This window comes from Chiloscyllium punctatum, chromosome 9, assembly GCF_047496795.1.
Source record: "Chiloscyllium punctatum isolate Juve2018m chromosome 9, sChiPun1.3, whole genome shotgun sequence".
Lineage (NCBI taxonomy): Eukaryota > Metazoa > Chordata > Chondrichthyes > Orectolobiformes > Hemiscylliidae > Chiloscyllium > Chiloscyllium punctatum.
In genome coordinates, this window is record NC_092747.1 from 121648019 (window position 1) to 121662470 (window position 14452).

General features: G+C 41.2%; 1 protein-coding gene across 1 annotated transcript in view; it reads right to left on the minus strand.

Annotated features, from left to right (window-relative positions):
• The window catches only part of cnmd (chondromodulin), a 70710-nt gene that overhangs the window by 40613 nt on the left and 15645 nt on the right, over window positions 1-14452 (minus strand). The window contains exon 4 of the mRNA XM_072578176.1: window positions 14129-14242. Within this exon, the coding sequence (XP_072434277.1) occupies window positions 14129-14242 (114 nt within the window). The remainder of the gene's footprint in view (window positions 1-14128; window positions 14243-14452) is intronic.

Here is a 14452-nt window from a genome sequence, read left to right on the forward strand (position 1 = left end):
ACTGCCAATCACTGCCCCATTTCATCCCCATTCTCCTCCCCGTCCCCCAAACTGCTGCCTCCAAAGCTTCACTCAGTGACACAGGTGAAACGTACCACTATCAGTCCTGGTTACTATGCTCGAGGACACCGCTGGCTCTGAATAGCAGCTAAACATCTGATTGATTAGCAACTGTTCGAGGCAGGGCATTCACTTAGATGAGCTGGAAGACACAGCTTGAACGACTATACAGCTTGATGACTGTAAAATTAGATGTTGGTTTCCTGAACCAGTGGAGCTGGGGCCTCACTGACTTGTTAATTTGGGGGATAGGGCCACTGCCTCGGAGAAAAGTTCCCGTCATCACCCATTAAATCCTTGCTTCCTGTCAGGTTACTGCAGAGCACAATTGTTTGATGACATCCTACATGGATTTGTAGAGACAGCATTATGAATAATTTTACCTCCCTCTTTCTTAGATTATTATATGTATTCCAGGATTCCAAGTGATTTTCTCTGGCCTGTTGCATTAAAATATTCGCACATAAACAAGTCTTTCTGTGATAACGCATGTTTCGTTAATGCAAATTTGCTGTAAGGTGATTGACGAACTAGGGTCAGTGTTTCTACCGCATGAACTTTTAAAACATGTTGGCTGTGATCCGATTACATCGTCAATACTTTAAGTGCTGTTTCTAAAGCGCAATTTTTCTATAATGCGGGCTTGCACAAGAACGCAACACATCACGTTATCGACGAACTACCTGTATATACTTTACTCAAGGAAGCATTACTCCAGACCAGAGTGTTCAAATAGTTGAGAGTTGGGGATTCTAACGTCATTCTGGACAGTAAGCTGTTATTATTGTTTTTCTAAATGAACAGAAATATTTTCAAGATATAGACATTGCATAAGCAGCACTCTGCCGGTTTGTCATGACAACTGGAATAAATAGTAGAGTTTCATGATACTGATCTTTGCTTAAAACGCATATATTTCATGCCTCCACAGAATGGAACTTAGTTAAGGAATACCAGTAAAAATGACAGCAAAGCAGCTTCCAAAGATGTCTGGTGGTATATAATTTGTACAGTACTATCTTATTGCTATTCTCCACAGCAACTATACTATCACAGGAGCATTGACTCAAGGGCTGTGCCTCAGGAGGGGAAGATTTAACAGGGAAGAGTGCCAGCTGCCAGTGTCAAAATTTCCACAGCTTCAACCTTTAAGCAACTAACTCATTCCAAACGAATACTAACATAAACCATTTTTCTCAGTATGGGTATTGTTTAAGATAATGGTTCTGACAGAGTTGATGTTGAAGCTGCATTAAAGGTCCATCCAACCTAATGATGTCATACAATGTTTGAGTAAAGTTAATTCAGCACAAGGTGCCAATGAAGGCAGGTGTGTCATTGCCAGCCTTATAATCATGCCAACCAAGTCAATGTAACTGGTACTGGTTTGCGATCAATGCAATAAGTGACACCTCGTTAAAGCTCAATATCGGTTTTTCCTCCACAAGTGCTAATTGGACAGCCCCTTAAACTGAGGCAGCACTGCCCACAACCACAGGCTCTCAGTGCAACATATGACAAAGTGATCTGGGGGTTCAGGGCTGTCAGAGTCAGTACAGCTATCTTTCTCACTGAACTAAGAGGATGGTCAATTCCATCAGAATGCTGTGGTCTTGGTCATGGAGGGTTGTTAATTGCAGCCATTTGGATCTTGCGCAATGAAATTGAGTTTTTCTTTTTAAACTCTGTGCAACTGGTGTGAGGCACTTATCCTAGAATCATAGAACATAGCGCACAGTACAGGTCCTTAGGCCCTCGATGTTGTGCCAATCTTTTATCCTACTCTAAGACAAACCTACATACCTTTCATTGTACTAACTTCCTTGCGCCTATCCAAGAGCCGCTTAAATGTCCCTAATGTCTCTGACTCTACTGCCACCACTGGCAGTGCATTCCATGCACCCACCACTCTGAGTAAAGAACTTACCTCTGACATCGCCCCTAAACCTTCCTCCAATCACCTTAAAATTATGCCCCCTAGTGATTGCCATTTCCATCCTGGGAAAAATTCTCTGCCTACACCTCTCACCTTATACACCTCTATCCAGTCACCTCTCATCCTACTTTGCTCCAATAAGAAAAGCATTAGCTCCCTCAACTTCTTGTCATTAGGCACGCCCTTCAATCCAGGCAGCATCATGGTAAATCTCCTCTGCACCCTATCTAAAGCTCCCACATCCTTCCTATAATGAGGCGACCAGAACTGAATACAATATTCCAAGTGAGGTTTAACTCGGGCTGTATTGAGCTGCAACATAACCTTGCGGCACTTAAACTCAACTTCCCTGCTAATGAAAGCCAACAACACACCAAACGCCTTCTTAACAATCCTATCAACTTGGGTGACAACTGTGAGGGAGCTATGAACATGGTTCCCAAGATCCCTGTGTTTCTCAACACTGCCAAGAATCCTGCCTTTAAAGTTGTATTCTGTATTCAAATTCAACTTTCCAAAATGAATCACTTCACACCTTTTCAGGTTGGACTCCACCCGCCACTTATCAGCCCAGCTCTGCATCCTGTCAATGTCCCATTGCAACGTAAAACAGCCCTCCACACAATCCACAACTCCATCAACCTTCATGTCATCAGCAAATTTACAAACTCACCCTTCCACTTCCTCAAGCAAGAAATTAATAAAAATCACAGACAGCAGAGGTCCTAGACTGATCCCTGTGGAACACCAATGGTCACCGAGCTCCAGGCTGAATAATTTCCATCTACCACCACCCTCTGTCTTCTATAGGCCAGCCAATTCTGTATCCAGACAGCTAGATTTCCCTATATCCCATGCCTCTTACCTTCTGAATAAGCCCACCATGGGGAACTTTATCAAACACCTTGCTAAAATCCATATACACCACATCCACTGCTCTACCTTCATCAATGTGTTTTGTCACATCCTCAAAGAATTCAGTAAGGTTTGTGAGGCATGACCTGCCCCTCACAAAGCCATGCTGACTATCTCTAACCAAACTACAGTTTTCCAAGTAATCATAAATCCTGTCTCTCAGAATCCTCTCCAATAATTTGCCCACCACAGACGTGAGACTGACTGGTCTGTATTTCCCAGGATCTTTCCTATTCCCTTTCTTGAACAAGGGAATAACATTTGCCACCCTCAAATCATCTGGCACTACTCCAGTGGACAGTGAGGACACAAAGATCATTGCCAAAGGCGCAGCAATGTCTTCCCTCGCTTCCTATAGTATCATTCGGTATATCCTGACTGACCCAGGAGACTGATCTATCCTTATGTTTTTCAAGATTTTCAGCACATCCTCCTTCTTAACATCAACCTGTTTGAGCATGTCTGTTTCATGCTGTTCTCACAAATGTCAAGGTCCCTCTCAATCGTGCATTAATTCCTCTTCTGTGAATTCTAATGATACTTTTATCTGTTACACCCCTGTTTTAGTAGTGATGGGATGGTTTCTGATGCATGTTTCTTAATGTTTCAGAAAGCACATGACAATACAGACCAAAGCCACTGTCAGTCACTGTATAAACTTGCTCTGCAAAATCTCACTGTCCCGAGTAGCAACCAAAGCAGTATCGTGCCAGAATAGGAAGGTAAAAGCAGCATTCCATGAAGGAGGAATAGGTGAAACATTGACATAACATTTCAAATATCACGTCATCAGATACTTAAATTGGGAAGCTTAGGCACTTATTCTTAAACTACTTGGACAAAAAAAAATTGCTTAAATCATTTTCTTCTCTTCACACTTCCTCTATAACCATCAGCAGAAATCCATGGTGCTCTCACAGCTCTTGAAATAATTACAGATGAATCCTCCCAGCAACAGATTAATTAAATATAAGACATTTCATCAAATCGTTGTAGGCTCTGCAAATACCTCTCTCCTTTGTGTTGCTACATTGTGGATAATATACAACATTCAACTACTTAAGACCATAAGACCATAAGACATAGGAGTGGAAGTAAGGCCATTCGGCCCATCGAGTCCACTCCGCCATTTAATCATGGCTGATGCGCATTTCAGCTCCACTTACCAGCGTTCTCCCCGTAGCCCTTAATTCCTCTAGACAACAAGAACCTATCAATCTCGGCCTTGAAGACATTTAGCGTCCCGGCTTCCACTGCACTCCGTGGCAATGAATTCCACAGGCCCACCACTCTCTGGCTGAAGAAATGTCTCCGCATTTCTGTTATGAAATGACCCCCTCTAATTCTAAGGCTGTGTCCACGGGTCCTAGTCTCCTCGCCTAACAGAAACAATTTCCTAGCATCCACCTTTTCCAAGCCATGTATTATTTTGTACGTCTCTATTAGATCTCCCCTTAATCTTCTAAACTCCAACGAATACAATCCCAGTATCCTCAGCCGTTCCTCATATGCTAGACCTGTCATTCCAGGGATCATCGTGTGAATCTCCGCTGGACACGTTCCAGTGCCAGTATGTCCTTCCTGAGGTGTGGGGACCAAAACTGGACACAGTACTCCAAATGGGGCCTAACCAGAGCTTTATAAAGTTTTAGTAGTACATCTCTGCTTTTATATTCCAACCCTCTTGAGATAAGAGACAACATTGCATTCGCTTTCTTAATCACAGACTCAACCTGCATGTTTACCTTGAGAGAATCCTCGACTAGCACTCCCAGATCCCTTTGTGCTTTGGCTTTATTAATTTTCTCACCATTTAGAAAGTAGTCCATGCTTTTATTCTTTTTGCCAAAGTGCAAGACCTCGCACTTGCACACGTTAAATTCCATCAGCCATTTCCTGGACCACTCTCCCAACCTGTCTAGATCCTTCTGTAGCCTCCCCACTTCCTCAGTACTACCTGCCTGTCCACCTAACTTCGTATCATCGGCAAACTTCGCTAGAATGCCCCTGGTTCCCTCATCCAAATCATTAATATATAATGCGAACAGCTGTGGCCCCAGCACCGAACCCTGCGGGACACCGCTCGTCACCGGCTGCCATTCTGAAAAAGAACCTTTTATCCCAACTCTCTGCCTTCTGTTAGACAGCCAATCCTCAACTCATCCCAGCAGCTCACCGCGAACACCATGGGCCCTCACCTTGCTCAGCAGCCTGCCGTGTGGCACCTTATCAAAGGCCTTTTGAAAGTCTAGATAGACCACATCCACTGGGTTTCCCTGGTCTAACCTACTTGTTACCTCTTCAAAAAATTCCAACAGGTTTGTCAGGCATGACCTCCCTTTACTAAATACTAAATACTTTACTTCACCAAACTGATTATATTATGAAGAGAGTAAAATTGCTGGCCAGCTGGAAGGTTTCACTGGTGTCTCTCTTAGATACTGATAATCATAGACTACCATGTACAGGGGATTTTAAAGGAATGTCAGTTAGTCACTGAGTGCTGAATCCTTAGTTTCTGTAACAGAGACAGGAATCATGCAGGAAAGCCACCCAGTGACTATATTGACTTCAGTAGCACTTGCTCCACTGTACCCCCTTGTACTCTATGCATCCTCCACAATTTCTGGTGGTCTACCAGTTGTTTGATCCTGCTCATAGAGTTATACATTACGGAGACAGGCCCTTTGGCCCAAACTGGTCCATGCCAACCAAAATGTCCATCCACACTAACCTCAATTCCCTAAACTTGGCTCTGATCCTTTCCTATCCATGTATTTGCCCAAATGTCTTTTAAGTGTTGCTAATGTACCTGCCTCAACCACTTCTGCCTATCACCCTCTGTGTAAAAACCATGTCCCTCATTTCCCTTTTATTCTTTCCCCTCTCACCTTAAAATGATGCCCTCTTAGTCCTTTTTCCCCAGGGTTGGGGAATCAAGGATGAGTGTATTCACCCTATGCATGACACTCATGATCTAATACACCTCGATAAAGTCCCCCCTCAGTCTCCTACATTCTAAAGAAAAAGTTCTAGCTTGTCCAATCCCTCCCTATAACTCAGACCATCGAGTCCAGGCAACATCCTTATAAATTTCTTGGACACCCTTTCTAGTTTAATAAAATCCATCCTATAACAAGTGGACCAAAACTGAACAAAATACTCCAAGTCCGGCCTCACCAACACTCTGCATAACTGCAACATAACTTCCCAACTTCTATACTCAGTGTTCTGACTAATGAAGGCCGGTGTGCCAAAATCTTTCTTCATTTTCAGAGAAATGTGAACCTGATCTCCAAGATCCCTCTGTTCCACTACATGGCACTACCATTCACCCTGAAACTCCTACATTGATTTGACTTTCCAAAATGCAAGACTCACACTTATCTATTGCTCATTCAAAAACTTGTTGTCACTTTTAGGTCCTGCTCTCTCTCTCTGCCATACCTACTGACATGTGAGTTGAGATGGATTGGAAACTTTGTTGTCTTGAGGGATAGAAACACAATCCTTTCCTACTTTGCTGAGCACCACCTCTTCTTGACTTCTGTGTCAGAACTGAACTTTGGACACTGAGATCTGTGAATCTCTACTGCAAGGACATCAGTTGTCATTTAACTAGCATGTTGGTTCTGCTTACAGACCATCTTTGATTTACACACCTGACTCTTGCAGCAGCAGTATGCTTTATGACATAAGACACTCTCATTGTTATTATGAGCTGTGACAAAGGAACTGTGTACCATGACAGATTTCAGAGTAACAATTGTTTGTCCTCATATCTGTTATTGCACACCTTCATACTAATCCTGCTTTGCAAAGTATTGTGTCAGGAAATAAGTGATTCATAGAGATAATTCTGCTTTAAGTAAAACCATGAAAAATAGATTATATTGTCATTCACTCTTTCCTTGTTAGTGGAACCTTACAAATTAGTTGCTGTGTTTGCCTGTATAACTGTGTCTGCATTTCAAAAATAATTTATCATGTTCTAACATGTTGTGAGGATATAATAGGCATATTATAAATACAAGTTCATTTACTCCTTTGCTTTAGCAAAGGTGTGATTGTGTGGTAAGATTACTGTGAGGTACTAACATGCTTAAGGAAACTGTACGTGAAAGAAGTCTATTCTTCCTTTCTAAAAGCTCAAAATTTATTTTGCAAAGAACATTTTCAAGCAATTCTTCAATTGACCTAATGTTTTCTGTCTAGTTATTGAAGTCAGAATGTGCCTTAATGACATTCTCACAGTACAGCACTGCAGAATGTGAACATTATAATACAGTACTTGATAGGAGTCTGTGAGGGGCTCAGTATCACTGTGCCTTACACATTTACTCTTTTTAAGCTTAACCTTAATGTGACGGGCTCAAGGTATTTGTGATATTGTATGTGAAATTCTGCTCTTTATGATCTTGTACCATTTTGTCCACGAGGCCAGTATAACAGTATAAGAGAAATTGAGTTATAATAGCATCAAACAACTGCTTATTCTCAGGTGCAAACTATGCTCGAACCTTATGTTGAACACTCCTGCCCTGGAACCCCTTTATGAACTACTGCTGAATGCATTGCTTCCCCAGAGTATTCAGCAATTTGAAGCACAACATAACAAAGTCTGTCTGCCTGCACAAAGTCTTCCCTGAGTTGGTTCTGTGCGAATCTGAATGACTGATTGTGATTGATCTGGATATTCCAAGGATTGGCAATCCAATTGCCACTCTGCTTCCATTTTCTTTCCCTATTAGGGCAGAGGTCTGCATTTCCTGCCTGGAGTTCAAATCCCATCTCCTTCAGAAATAAGGAATGCACTGAAATCAAACAGCTCCCTGAAAGCACAGGACAATTACACTCCTTTAGCTAGCAGCCAGAAAGCCATGCTTAAATCTCAATGTCCAGCAGCACTGCTAGATGTTTAGGATACTAACCTATCCACAGGAGCTGACAAAAGGTAAGTGTGGGGTTATGGGGTCATTTGCTTAAGGAATTATGGTGCCAGGTGGATAGAGTGCCAGATGAATGGAGTGGTTAAGGATTCTGGTCTTGTGTAAGTTAGTCTTAGGCATTGTGAAGGTGAATCGTCAGGTTGGGTGCCAAGAGAGGGAGGGGAAGATGTCATTTGGGGTTTGTCATGTCCAGTAGTGGAGGTGGGTAGGTTAGATCCTAAGGTTCAAACTGTAGGCAGGGAGTGGCTGTTGGTTTCTGGTGGTGCAGGAAGTGAAATTGAGCAGAGTTCTGGGGAGGTGGAAGGGGTTAATGGAGTCAGAAGGCTGTCCTCATGACTCAGGCTAGCTGCGCCAATATAACACAGTAACTTAGAGAATGACTAAATGAAATATTTATCTGCGAAGACTTTCTGCAGCACATGCTTGTTGTGCACAATATTATTGTTTTGTCTTCGCTTCTCGATCCATTGAAGGGAGAGTGGAGGCCTCATTTTAGACTGTTAAATTTGAGGGTTATGAAAACTCCATATCAATTAGAAAAAGTTTCTTGCTTTTCTCAGTATTGTATTAACCTCCAAGTTCATGTCTGGATTCTCTACAAGTTAGGTTCTGCCTCTCAACATTAGAAAGGAAGACCTTGAATGATAACACATTTACACTTGCTATTCAAAGTGGATAACAAACCCATAAATCATACAATTTATCCATATGTTTTAAAAAGCTGCAATTTGTTGTTTTAGGAAGAAAAATCACTTGAAAAGAACATCTCTGATTCCATGTGACTCTAAATGAATTTCATACATGGATTTGTTTAACACTGAAGTCACAAATAAATTACACATGTTTGATTTGGAATGCATGTTACATTTGTCTAAATTGAATTTTGTCTGTATTACTGAAATTTTAAATTAGTTTTGTTAATCTGAACCATACATGTATTTTTTTCAGTTCCAGTTTGTTGATAGGTTTTTCATGGCTTCTGGATCTTAAATGTTTCCTGCTTAAATTTTTTTATGTATACTTAATCTTATCCTTATGAACAGTAGACTTCATTTTACACTCAACCAACAAGACCTGATTCCTTTTAATCCTTCATAACTTTAAGTTGAGCTGCATGATCCTCTTTTTTTTGCAGGTTTAGTTCATTGCAAATATTTTTTCCTCAGGTCTGTAACATTGAAAATCATTTTGAACATTCCCTGTGGCATGTGTTGTGGACACTGCAAAGATGGATCATGTCTTCTTTGGTGAACTATTTAAGGGAGCTTGCTGTGAAATTACATCCCAGGAAGCAGTGAATGTAGATGCGAACACTGTCAACAAACACTTATTATATTTCAAATCCAATAATGTTTCCTGAAATTCTGATAATCACCAAGCTCCATTTTGACAGAGTGGCGAGGAGAGAAGGTGGAGTGAAGCGAGGGCTGCCGCAAAGGGTATGTTTTCCCATTTAAAAAGACATTTACTTTGGGAGTTGGGCCTCCATTTTGACAGAGCGGTGAGGAGAGAAGGTGGAATGAAGCGAGGGCTGCCGGGAAGGTAAGGGCTTAATTTATATTTGGGCAGTGGCTGAACCTGAGATACTACACGTGTAGTATCTCCCTCCCACCCCCCTCCTCTAACTGGAAGAGACAGATTCTGTAAACTAAGGCTTTTATTTTTTCTTTATCTTTCATTTTCATAGATTTAAGTGCATAGTTTGGTTTTAGTTAGTTCATATAAAGCTAAGCTTACAATGGCAGGGGACCTCAGACCCGTGGCATGTGCCTCTTGCTTGATGTGGGAACTCAGGAACGTGTCTGACTTGTTTGACTACATGACGGCTCTAGAGCTGCGGATGGATTCACTGTGGAGCATCCGCAATGCTGAGGAGGTCGTGGATAGCACCACAGGTTAGAATTGTTGAGGGAGACAGTGAATGGGTGACCAAAAGACAGAAAAAAAAGAGTAGGAAGGCAGTGCAGGTGTCATCTCTCTCCAAAACAGGTATACTATTTTGGATAGTGTTGGGGGAGATGGCTCACCAGGGAGGGCTGCAGTTGCCAGGTTCATGACACTGTGGTGGGCACTGCTGTTTAGAAGAGCAGAAAAAAGACTCGTAGGGCCATAGTCATAAGGGATTTTATTGTGAGGGGAGTAGATAGGCGGGTCTGTGGCCAAAAATGGGACTCCCGGATGATATGTTGCCTCCCAAGTGCTCGAGTTAGGGATGTCACAGATCGGCTGCAGAGCATTCTAAAAGGGAAGGGTGAACAGTCGTTGTCTTGGTGCATATAGGCACCAACGATATAAATAGAAAACGAGATGAAGTCCTGAAAGAAGAATTCAGGGAGCTAGGAGAGATGTTAAAGAGGAGGACCTCAAAGGTAATGATCTCGGGATTACTACCAGTATCACATGCTAACCAGCGTAGAAATAAAAAAAATAGGCAGGATGAACATGTGGCTTGAGAGATGGTGTAGGAGGGAGGGGTTCAGATTTGTTGGACATTGGGACCGGTTCTGGGGAAGGTGGGACTATTACAAAATGGAGTGGAGGAGTAGCAGAAAGCATAAGGGACTGTCAGAGAATACAGGAGGATATAGATAGACTAGAGAGTTGGGCAGAAAAGTGGCAGATGGCTTTCAATCCAGCCAAATGTGAGGTGATGCATTTAGGCAAGTCTAATTCTAGAGTGAATTATACAATGAAGAGCCTTGGGAAAAGTTGATGGGCAGAGAGATCTGGGAGTGCAGGTCCATTGTACATTGAAGGTTGCTGCACAGGTGGATAGAGTGGTCAAGAAGGCATATAGTATGCTTGCCTTCATTGGATGGGGTATTGAGTATAACAGCTGGCAAGTCATGTTAAAATTGTACAAGACATTGGTTCGGCCACATTAAGAATACTGTGTACAGTTCTGGTAGCCGCATTACCAAAAGGATGTGGATGCTTTGGAGAGGGTGCAGAGAAGGTTTACGAGGATGTTGCCTGGTATGGAAGGTGCTAGCTATGAAGATAAGTTGACTAGGTTAGGTTTATTTTCATTAGAAAAAGGAGATTGAGGGGGGACCTGATTGAGGTTTACAAAATTATGAAGGGTATAGACAGGGTGGATAGAGACAAGCTTTTTCCCAGGGTGAAGGATTCAATAACGAGATCTCACGCTTTCAAGGTGAGAGGTGGAAAGTTTAACGGGGATACACGAGGCAAATACTTCACACAGAGGGTGGTGGGCGTTTGGAATGAGTTTCCAGTAGAGGTGGTAGAGGCAGGCATTTAAGATTAGTTTAAGATGTGTCTGGACGGATGCGTGAGTAGGTGGGGAGCAGAGGGATACAGATGCTTAGGGATTGACCGACAGGTTTAAACAGTAGATTTGGATCGGCTCAGGCTTGGAGGGCCGAAGGGCCTGTTCCTGGGCTGTAAATTGTCTTTGTTCTAAGTCGGGGGGAGGAGAGTAACATTTTAAATTATTTTACCATGTAATTCCACCTGGTTGTTTGGTGTACTTTACTCCAGGTGTAAATCACATGTGGACTAATACATAACATAATCTAATAGCTGAGAAAGCTTTCCAGACAACAGAAATCATGGTCCTGTTTTAACATCAGTTAATATCAGTAGAAAGAGTGGCATCAAACTCAATATTGGTGAATTGTTTCCTCAGTGCTCAAACATTATACTAGAGGGTGAAACTGTATCCTGCTAGAACTTTTACAAATGTCTTCTGAGCACTCACTTCAATTAAGTATATCTCCTTGACTGATTTACAGATAGCTCCTGACAAAAGATAGCTCCTCGTCCATCACTGAATTAATTTTTGTTCTTGAAATTTACGGGAATTCCCAATTATACCCAAATATCCATTTCGCTAATTTTGCTGCATTGCTCCTTCTAATAAGAAGTCTTGCAGTTAGAGATGTGTCAGTATTATCCAATATATAACTCTACTGAATCATAATACAAGGATATAGTAATATCAAGCTCTTGAACTGGATAGTGTCTTTTGCACATCCCCTCAAAAAGGTTTCTCCAGCTTTTCTCGGATATGGCCCACGGAATTCTGACCAAAAGGGGGCTTTATGCACAGGGCCATATTTCCAAAAGTTCTGCATGTGTTCTAGGCTTACTTAATTTTCCACAAAAGCTATACTACTGGATATCTTATAAGTAAACTTATCAGTCTTAGTGGAACATTAAGATTTGATTCCAGGTCAAATACAATGAGAATCAGAGAATTTTTCAAAACACTACCAACATAGGAATTGGCAAATCAAAAACTATCCGTTAGGTAGGAAGACTTATCTTTAACTCCCTGTTTGTGCAACAAAACTAACGAGGGATGTGTTTGCTCAAATGTTATGAAAACCAACCTTCTCAGCTCCATACTCAGCTACTTTTACGTCAGCATCTCCATCTTGCACTACCTGTGACTTTGAAACAGTCATTTCAATTTGCCCTTGACTAGTGGCTGTATTACATTAGTACACTGATCACTGAAGATGTATCATACAGTCATCATTATTAGTTTGAGTGCCTCAATTTCATTTGAGGCTGTATAAAATAGCACTTGCATTTGCTGTGACAGTGCATGTGGTGCATGTCCTTGGACTTCAGACAACCCAGGTTAATCTGCACAGAGAGAGAAGATCCATATTAACAATGATCCATATTAACTACCTTTTCAGTATCATTGCAGGACAGCTAATATAGGAGGTGAACAAATGCTGAACTGCTTTTAATATGAACTCAGCATTGATATCATTGGCTAATCATTAAAATCAGAAAATGAGGTGCATTATTGGAGGGTAAGAAAAAAAGACCCTTACCGTGCATGTTGCAGAAGCCCACATCCTCAGCCTTTTATACTTCTATTAATTCAAGGCAGGAGACATTTGACACATTCATCTCTATTTCTAATGGCATTTTTAAACTGCCAGGAGTCCCTTCTGTTGCTGTTCTTGTCTGGTGGGCTAAATGCAATTCAATTTACTTTATGTCCTTTGTTGTGAAAGTCACTTCTTCACTTGCAGCCACATTCATCCTATTTCTCGAAGATCAACATAAATTCTTTCTGATGCCTTTGATACATGGGCTGTGTGTGTGTGGGGTCACAGACCAATAGGGACATCCTCTTGGCCACTGGCACCATCACAATTAGAGCTTTGACCCTTTCTGTGATAGTGGTAACAGTTTGAAGCAACTTCTCTCTGGTGAATTAAAAAGGGGTTAGACACCAGTTTTATGCTGTACAAAGGTACTAAAGCTGATTATTCTTGTCGTACATTAATCGAGCAAACTAGAATACTACCTGTGTTAAGTTATAATGCTGCATGTGGACTTGGATCAGCTTCTAAACAGCATTTGCAACCACAATCAGGAACTCTTTAAACCTTGTCAGGTTTTTAAAAAGCACGTTAAATTTTCCATTAAAAATTGTAATTGAACATAGTCCCTCAAATTCCATTTTTGTCCAAAGAACTTAACTGTCAAATATTACATGTATGGTCAAAAAATAAAGTCTAATTAAACACTACATACGAGATTAAAACATGTCTGCAGTTCTCAATTTATCTTGATACATATTATTTAAAAGGGACTGTTTGCCTCATCTGAACCTAATTTGCACATCAGTAATTCCACTAATTACCCCAAGTGGACCAGGCCCACTGATAATAAACAGGAACAAAAGTATAATATATCATAGCTATTCAGGTAAAATAGACTTAGCTCAGGGCTGGCATATGCAAATAATATAATATAATAATGGGTGAGACAAATATTAAAGACTTCCAAGTTGAATTTGCTCCCTGCTTTCAGTAATTACTTTATGTGCTATTTTATCTGGCTGATTAAGCTATTCATTTGTTTAATTTGTGCAATGCATCTTCTACATTTTATACCTGCACACAGATCTTGTTTTTTCATTCCCCTGCTTTCCCACTGGGACGGTAGGTGAGTAGACTTCAGATGGTTTTTCTCAGCTGTCCAACTGTATGAATTTCACAGTATCTGGGCAACTAGGCCAGATTCTCTTCTGAATCAGAATGTCATACTCAAGGGGAAAAAAAAATCTGCCCTGCAGCAAACTGCGTTTCCACTTGATTGACGTGGCAATGAGGTCTTGAACGAGAACCTGCAAATTATGCATCAATTCGAATGAAAGTTTCTACAAGCGCTAACTCAAAATGGCATCAAAATGCTTGCTTTCTCCATTTAAAGATTATGTTACCTGGGTGTTAGTCTTCTAAAACCATAAACATTAAAATCACATAACACCTACAAGTTCAAGTGCAATTGCTTCAGTTTTCATGTTCTCAATATCAGGCAGGTGTGCTTTAGCTTGGGCTTTGATGTAACACTTCCCTCCTCCAGCAAAGTGAATTCCTGTAATTCCCTGTAACACAGCAATGAGTTACAATTAAACAGCTCGCAAGCACATCCACACTTTCTATCAAGTTCCACTGAAACATGGTACAAATCAAAAATTACATTCACACATTGTTAATTTTGTTCTCAAGTCATCATTAGCTAAGTAACCAGAGCTCAATGACCCCTCAGTTGGAAGGTTACAAGTCCAAACACCTGATCAGTGAATTGTCTTGGG